The sequence below is a fragment of the Sinocyclocheilus anshuiensis genome, unplaced genomic scaffold (assembly GCF_001515605.1).
Source record: "Sinocyclocheilus anshuiensis isolate Anshui unplaced genomic scaffold, SAMN03320099.WGS_v1.1 scaffold480, whole genome shotgun sequence".
Lineage (NCBI taxonomy): Eukaryota > Metazoa > Chordata > Actinopteri > Cypriniformes > Cyprinidae > Sinocyclocheilus > Sinocyclocheilus anshuiensis.
Genome location: NW_015555743.1, coordinates 361,363 through 370,965, shown reverse-complemented (window position 1 = coordinate 370,965; position 9,603 = coordinate 361,363). Strand labels below are relative to the sequence as shown.

Here is a 9,603-nt window from a genome sequence, read left to right as displayed (position 1 = left end):
CAGTCGAAGTAACCTGAGGATCCTATGGCGAAGTGCACGCTTATATAGCCAGATGCCCCGCCCAAATTGGCGGGCTCTGGCGGGCTGTGCCAATGGCCAATGGCCGTGCAGTTTCACTGCGTGATTGGAAAAGGCTTCAGTATTCGGAGAAAAAGGAGTTTTCCCCTTAGCGTCTGTGTCTGTGATATTTTGGATGCAGTGCTTCATTTTGCAAGAGATGTGAGGCATTTGCATTTTGTGTGTGCAATTCTTGGATTTCTGTGTAAAGTTTTGAAAAAAAGAGACAAAGTTTTGAAAATGTGTGTAAGCAGTTGGAAAAACTGTAAGATTGTATTCAAAGAAATCAAAGACAATGTAATGATGTTCTTGCACTATGACAGCAGGATGAGAAATACATGTATGTATGTATATTTTTAATAAATATATATTTTTTATTTTTAAACATCCTTCGAAATAAAACCAGAGGGAAAATGTCACAAGATTATTTTCAGAAAAAAAAAATATATATATATATACACACACCTGTATATATATATATATATATACACATACATACACGTGTATATATACATATACACATACATACACGTGTATATACACATACATACACGTGTATATATACACATACATACACGGGTATATATACACATACATACACGGGTATATATACACATACATACACGGGTATATATACACATACATACACGGGTATATATACACATACATACACGGGTATATATACACATACATACACGGGTATATATACACATACATACACGGGTATATATACACATACATACACGGGTATATATACACATACATACACGGGTATATATACACATACATACACGGGTATATATACACATACATACACGGGTATATATACACATACATACACGGGTATATATACACATACATACACGGGTATATATACACATACATACACGGGTATATATACACATACATACACGGGTATATATACACATACATACACGGGTATATATACACATACATACACGGGTATATATACACATACATACACGGGTATATATACACATACATACACGGGTATATATACATACATACACGGGTATATATAAAATAGTTGTATCTCAGCCAAATATTGTCCGATCCTAACAAACCATACATCAATGGAAAGATTATTAACTTTTATTCACTTAAAGGGATAGTTTATCATAGTTTACTATGTTATAGTTTAATATATATATATATACTGTGTATATATATAGATAGATAGATAGATAAACTTTATTACAAACTTTAAAGTTTATTTTTCTATCATCACTTGGCAATTATCACATTAGGGGCTGTTTTTGTTGAATGGGATATTTTCTGATATTTTTCATCACAGAAGCTCTTTCTTCTTCTTTAGTCTGTTTAGTTTCAGTTTTTATGTCATGAGCATGTCTCGTTTATGTCATGTCTCATTCTCTCTGTGTGTGAATCGATGCTGAGCGCAGTGGAGCATTGCAGTGTTTTCCTCTCTTGAGTGGCAGATTCACAGATGCTGCACAAATCAAGTCATTAGAATCGCAGCCAGACACTTGTGTGTGAGTGCGTGCGTGTGTGTGTGTGTGTGTGTAACAACCAGGGTTGTTATAGTTAACTAAAACTGAAACTAAACAAAAAAATGTTACTTGAAATAAAATAAATGTCAAATAAAATAAAATAAAGCATAAAATTTATATATTTTAAATTTTTTCAATGCAACATTTTTGTTTTTCATTTCATTTTTCAATACTTGATGTACTAAAGTAACTCTCAGACAAAAACTGAAATAAAGATGCATAAAAACTCCATGGACATACACTATATAAAAAAACAAAACCTACTGAAAATGACAAAAACACCCAACAACATAGCTAAAACTTAATATGTGTCCCTGGAGCACAAAAGCAGTCTTAAGTCGCTGGGGTATATTTGTAGCAATAGCCAACAATACATTGTATGGGTCAAAATGATCAATTTTTATTTTATGCCAAAAATCATTAGGATATTAAGTAAAGATCATGTTCCATGAAGATATTTTGTAAATTTCCTACCGTAAATGCATTAAAACGTAATTTTTGATTAGTAATATGCATTGCTAAGAACTTCATTTGGACAACTTTAAAGATGATTTTCTCAATATTTAGATTTTTTTGCACCCTCAGATTCCAGATTTTCAAATAGTTGTATCTCGGCCAAATATTGTCCGATCCTAACAAACCATACATCAATGGAAAGATTATTCACTTTTATTCACTTAAAGGGATAGTTCACCCAAAAATGAAAATGTGATGTTTATCTGCTTACCCCCAGGTCATCCAAGATGTAGGTGACTTTGTTTCTTCAGTAGAACACATTTGATGATTTTTAACTCCAGCCGTTGCAGTCTATCAGTCGTATAATGCATGGCAATGGTAACAAAGTCTATGAGAGCAAAAAAAACATGCAAAGACAAATCCAAATTAAACCCTGCGGCTCGTGACGACACATTGATGTCCTAAGACACGAAACGATCGGTTTGTGCCAGAAACCGAACAGTATTTATATCATTTTTTACCTCTAATACACCACTATGTCCAACTGCTTTGAGCACGCGCACCGGAAACCGTGCGTGAGGTGTGTATGCGCTCTGGCGTAGTTTACGAGTTTACGCAAGCGCCGGGGCTGGAGTTAAAAATCATCAAATGTGTTCTACTGAAGAAACAAAGTCACCTACATCTTGGATGCCCCAGGGGTAAGCAGATAAACATCACATTTTCATTTTTGGGTGAACTATCCCTTTAAACTTTTATTCAGCTTTCAGATGCTGTACAAATCTCAATTTAAAAAAATTGACCCTTTTTGAAGCTCAGAGTATTATTTTATTTTACATCAATAATAGAATAAAATAAATCTGAATAAAAATAATCAAGATTTTTCCCATTATACAATTTTTGTCTCTCAGTGAGCAGGATGACTGATGGCTGCTATAATGCTACTTTATCATATGCTACTTCATAATGTAATGATATACTGTAGTAGCATGTGAGATGCACATTAAGTTTGCCTCTTTATTTTATTTTGCTCTGTTTTTACTCAAAATTCAATCAAATATTGGAAAACAGTCTCTGAAAAGCAGACTTCCTACTGACTGAGTAGAAACAATGCTGATTATATTTTTTTGCGTAATATGACCTAATTTAATTATGCTGAGCTTAAATATATCAATGATAATTTTCTACCATATATAGTGTTTTCACAAAACAGTTACATTTTCTTCTGTAACTGTCCATAAATGTAACAATGAAATCGGGATTAGAAATTAAATAATGTCATGCATGTAAAAATGGGCTGAGAATTGATCAGATAGTTGTATGTGTTTCATCATGTGTTTGTGGTGTTTTTCTGCTGATTAATGGAGAATACAAGACTTGTCAAAAGCAAAAATGCTACAAAATGCATCATATTTTGTGAGAAAGTGTGAGGAGAAAGAGCAGAACAGACTCTATTTTTACAATCAGCAAATATGATGCAGGACAGTGTGATCACATACTGACTGATTTCTTTCTTTCTCTCTTTGCTCTCTCTCTCCGTTGTGTCTCCTCTTCCCCATGTATCTGTCAGACCCGGTTCGTCTCACATGGGCTCAGATCAGGTCATTCGTGATCCACACCATCCTCTAAACCAGGGTTTCCCAAACTGATCTTCACAAGGGAACTGCGGGGGATTTAGGAGTTGATCAAAAGCTAATAAATAGATCTTAAAATTTGAAATTAAAACAAATAATAAAGAATCAAATCTGAATAAACCACTTACTAAAATATTTTTGAATATTTGATTAGTTTATCTGCCATTAACTGATATCAGAGAACTGTAAACGTGTTGATAAATGAATGAAATATTAACAAATGCCAGAGCAGTGTTGCTTTAGTATCATTGAGATACTACTATAGTTTGTTTTTGTTTTTTTCCCCAATTATTTTTATTTAATTTTTTTTCCCACCCAAATAAATATGGTAGTATTTGGTGAAGCGCCTCGAGTCTTTTGACCAATCAGAATCAAGATCATCTTCTCTCATTTTTCGCGGTGCTAAAACAACGCTGAGCTAAGTTTGCTGTCGACGATGGAACGCTTTTAAACTTACTAAACCTTAGGTACCTAATTACTACAATAACGTCAATATGCCAAATGAAGTTCACTCTGTTGTTAAGTCAAGTAAGTTTCTCGTGATACATTAGCATTAACATGATCAGTGTTGCTTGCAGGTATGAAAGTAAATGAAAATTAGAAGTTTAGCCCTGGAAACTAGATGAAATAAAATGTTTACATTTTTTAATATTTGATTTCAGTCAACATTTATTTTATTTCAAGTAACGTTTTTATGGTTTTAGATTTAGTTATCTGTAATAACCCTGTCTCAAGGAAATATTTGAGCTCAAAGAGGTTCGGCTGACAAAAAGTTTGTGAATCGCTGATATAAACGCTTGTTCTGAATGTTTAATTGCACTGATGCTGCTCACATGCAGTTACAGTAACACAACAATCAAGCTCATTCCTGCATTTCCAGAAATGTTCGCCATGTTCATAAATCTCTGAGCATTAAAAGCTTTGAAAGAAAGCTTTGCATTAAAAGATTCTGATATTCACGCACAAATCTGGCATGCATCGCATTTTCACTTTCTGAAGGTTAGAGAGTCAGTGGTGTTTTTCTGTGTTTCAGGGGTGTCGGATGCATCTTCGTGGAAATGATCCAGGGAGTGGCGGCGTTCCCGGGCATGAAGGACATTCAGGATCAGCTGGAGAGGATATTTCTGGTAAGTGTCTCCGCTCTGCTTTCCTTTCCGTTTAATGCCTCGGGTGCTGGATCAAGAGAAATTCTCCATGAATGCAAAGATATGGAGTGATAGATGAATGTACACGACTCTGTGAGGTCATGCATATTACAGCTCATGAATCCTGTAATCATTTCTCCTGTCATTTCCCATAATTCCCGCTCTGATAATTGAAGCAGAGAGTAATGGATTCATATTCACCCTCCGAGTCAGGTAAATAATTCATGCAGACAATTACTGAGATGAATAGAGTGGGCGGCCCGGGGTTCCTGGGTGAGACAGACGCCTGCGGGCCGTGAGGGTCAGCGGACAAACGTGTTTACAGAGGGGAATGACAGAAGCAGGGAAAACCGGCTCTATCGATCCACATGGAGAAATTCAGCAGCTGTCTGCTCGTGAAACAAAGAACAGCAGAGTCTCTTTGTGTGATGCACTGCGGGTTTACCTGTTTCAGGACTAGTTAACCTGGAAATGTGAATTCTGTTGTTATTTACTAACCCTCATGTCATTCCAAACCTGTGACTTTTTGAATGGATTACAAAAAGAGAATGTTTGGGAATGAGTGGCAGCTTGATGTCAGTTCCATTTTTGAATTCTTTAAAAGCAAAATTATATATTCAACCCAGTGTTATTTTAGTAGCATTGAGATACTATTATAGTTTTTATTAATATTTTGGACCAGTTTTTATTTTTACATTTTCAATTTTTATTTTCATTTCATTTCATTTTTTTTATGTCTATAGAATTTATTAATTTTTATTTCAGTTTTAATTTGTATTTATTTCAGTTCATCAAGTTAAACTAAATTAAAATGAGAAGTGTTGCCGTGGCATTTTTATATTTTATTTTATTTCTGTTAATATTTATTTTGTAACAATTTTTTTTAAAGGTTTCATTTTAGTTTTAGTGAACTATAATAACCCAACCATTATTTTAATTCTTCAGAACTTTCAAGTAAAATTGAATTAAAATACTGGTTGAATAGATCATGTTATTTTTAAGAACGAAAATGAAAAAATTAAATAATGATGATAATAATAAAGTTATTTATTTCACCCGGAAATGTGAAAAGGGTCCAGTAAGTTACTCACAGATGCATCACATTAGGGGAGTGAAATGCATTGTGACTGCATTTAATCATCAAGGTTAGTGTCTTGCAAAACGTTGTCAAGTGTAGTTATGCTCTCATTTGTTATTTCAGCATGACGGTGGGACGTTTGTTTTGCATATAGAACATGTTATTGTCTGTACAATTGTGAAAAAATATCTACATTAGATGCCAGTAATACACTGAGGGTGTTTTCTTTTCTTTTTCTGATGGTAAGCGACTCCTTTTAGAGTTCTTCTGTGAGTCTGAACCCAAACTAGAGCAGGAGTTGCGTTCTGTGTCCTTTAATGAAGGACGTCTTTGTTCAGAAATGCTGATTGTTTGATTTGCCCCCCTTCTGTCTAATTAGGCTTTGTCTGGTGCTTGTTGTTTGTGTTTGCTCTTTGTCAGGTGGGCTCTTGATGAATCTGGAGGAGCGCAGGGCGTCTGGCAGCTCGTCACTGTTCTCTGACACTGACATTTTCATTCCTGACTTGTTTTCCCATCCTTTCTTCCTGAGAGACCTGCAGCTGTCAGTCTGGCCAGCAGCTTATCTAACCCGTCTTTCAGAGATTATCCTTCATTACTGCTTTCCAAAGGCCAGACTGCTTTATGCTGCGAGTAAAAGAGAGGCCAGCGCTTCTGACCTTCATATTGACATTCTGCTTCCAGAGAGAGATGCTGCTGTTTGCAGTCACACGCTTGTGTTTGTGCGTTTCATTTCACCTTTATTTGGCTGTTTTCAGATGGAGATAAACTCATTACGTCAAGGTTAATATCCACTTTACGCTTGTGATGCATTTCGAATCCCATCATGCACAGCTGCCACACATGAGAGAGGCCAAATGAGAGCGCTAAATCTCTTTGTTTTGCTCTTTATTGTGGCTGGAATCACTCGGGAGACTTTTGATTATGTTGATATGAGTTTAAGGATGAAGAACTGAAATATGTTTAGTGCTATGAAATGAATGACTGGAGATTTTCTAAGCTTTAGAGGAGACAAATGTGAAATCACTTGAGTCTTTTCTTATGCAAAACATCTTGTTGTGTTCTTTGTGGTGAATCTCATAGGGCAATTTTTATTTATGTTTTATTTATATATTTATTTATGTTCTCACCCTCAGTTCATCCAAGATTAGGATGAGTTTGTTTCTTCATCCTTTCAGATGTTTATAATATAGAATGTATTAAAAATCTTCTTCTTTAAATAAACATATCATATGTTCGATATCAGATACTAGTTATGGTGTGGTTATATATTGTTTCTGCCGAACTGTATGAATGAAAAAGAGACAAGTGGAGCATATTTGAGAGGATGAGAGACCAGCTCATACCTGTGGCAGTACGGTGGTGCTGTTGGGCTGGTGTGGCCGCACACTGACACCCGTCTGGACCGGCGTCACGCTGGTTTTGTTGGGCTGCAGAGGCGGAGTGAGAGACTGCTGGCTGTTCAGGAGAGACAGACGCAACGCAGGGAGACTTTTCTACAAACACACACACACACACACACACACACACACACACACACACACACACACACACACACACAGAGTTACTTACATGTGAAATTACTGCAGTTTGAGACTTGAGTGTTTTTCGGCTGTTATAATTTGTGATCAAAATGGACATTGATTAGAGTTCATAGTCAAGAAAGGTGTTTGATTACGGAGTTATGCACATGACGTGGACAAAAATGTATTTTTCACTGCCACAAATGAAGAATTTGTTCTCTTGTTTTATTAATTAAAACTAAACTCGTTTTAGTTAAATCAATGCCATAAAATAAGAACTCATTCCTGCAGCTTAATTTGTTCCCTTGTTTAATTAAATCATGGCCGTGTTGTACTAGCACATTCTCTCGTTTTGATTTAATTAAAACCAGAGGACGAATTAGTACATTGTGGCCATGATTTACTACAGTGCAGGAATTCATTCTTAATCCATGGCCACAATTTAACTGTCTGATTTTTACATGTTTTATTTGTTTCCACACACTGCAAAAACTATTTTAAATAAAAAAAATATTTATAAATAAAACAGATTATTTGAGTATGTTTTACAAGAAAATACTATTACTATCAAAATTTCATGTTTAATTGAATGTTACTTGCTGTTTCTTTGTAACTCTTTGTGAAATTTACTAGCAATTTCTGAGTGAAAATGAAGTCTACACTAAATTTTTGTTCAGTGCATCAATTTGAACTTGCATGCTTGTTTAAAAAAATCACTGTTTTTGGATCATTTTGAATTATTGCTCATCTAATTCTCACTAAATAAGTCAAGTGCATTAATGATGACAGACAAAGAGGATAACTTTTTATTGATTAACTAACAACTCTCAAATAATTTAATATGTCATTTTAAGTTCATTTCAATTCAGATTTGTAATTAGTCTCTCCAGTTCCAGTGATTTACAATGACTCGTTTAAGATGATTTGCAGAGCGTTTGAGAACATAATAGACTGGCATTGTTGCATTGGCATGATAATCATCTAGTAAACGTTGCTAAGGAGCCACTGTTTCCTTTCATATGATATCTCACATGTATCTCAGTGGATCTCAGTTTGAAACAGGTGTCTCTATCAGCCGTTCTTCATGACCCAACAGGGCATATGAAGTGTTTTAGGGTTGGTGCATGTGTCTTTCAGCCCTACAGAGTTGAGTTGAGTCGGCCTGGCTTGACCTCACATACCTTTGCATCCAGACGCTCCTGAGATCTGATCTGTGAAAGTAAAGCCGCTCTGTTCTGGCGGGGGGAATTAATTACTGCATGCGGGTGGTCGTTGTTTTAGCCGGTCGAGGGCATGCGGTGACCTTCTGCCCAGCGGGAGCGCTAGTGAAGGGACAACTTCACAGCCGCTGACATTTCAGGAGTGATTGACAGCGAGTCCTGCCACACGTTTACCAGCTGCTTTCATCCAAAGAAGCTCACAGTAAACCAGATACAAGTTCAGTGTGCCTGGAGTTCTCATGGTCACTGGATTTGACAAAGTTTGTCAGGTTTAGACCCCTAAAATCCTGGAAAGATATTCATAGTTTTGTTTCAGACACTTAGTAGCGAGTAAACTAGATAGTCTTCAGCATGACTGTATTGAGTTGGGAGGTTATGTTTACAGTTATTGTTATAGTTACTGTAATAGTTATTGTTATCTGTATTGGCTGTTGAACTGCACTGAAGGTGAGAGTGTTGGTGAAGTTCATCGGCACACGTGAGATGTTGATTGGCTCAGGTTTGTGCTGGTTTTGCGGGGGTTTTGCTCTCTGGCGTGTTCTCTCGAGGTCTGCTGTCAGTGTGTGCTGTGCTTCGTCTTCTCTCAGCTCCCCGCCGATCTGCAAAACATCGTTTGCCACTCGCTCCCACAGCCCTGATCTCTCTCCACCCGCTCTGCTTGCACTTCAAAGCATCCCGTCCCTCTCCTCCACCCTCCATCTATAATACATGTGCTGTCACTCAGGGCTCTGTACAGTAACCCCCTCCACTCCGGGTGGATGAACCACATCTGCACCTCCTTCTGTTTCTGAGAGCTTCCCCACACACCTCACAAAACACTGCTTATAGTTGTTCATATAAATATATAAATCAATATGTGTGCACACTTTTATATATTTACATATTTATTCATATATATATATATATATATATTAGGGCTGCACGATTAATCGCATGCGATATTTAACGCGCATCTTATCAGTAA

At 36.3% G+C, this 9,603-nt stretch overlaps 1 protein-coding gene across 1 annotated transcript in view; it reads left to right on the top strand.

Moving 5' to 3' along the window:
- cdk14 (cyclin dependent kinase 14) overlaps positions 1 to 9,603 on the top strand; it is a 122,569-nt gene that overhangs the window by 47,567 nt on the left and 65,399 nt on the right. The window contains exon 8 of the mRNA XM_016466858.1: positions 4,710 to 4,803. Coding sequence (XP_016322344.1) covers positions 4,710 to 4,803 — 94 coding nt within the window. The remainder of the gene's footprint in view (positions 1 to 4,709; positions 4,804 to 9,603) is intronic.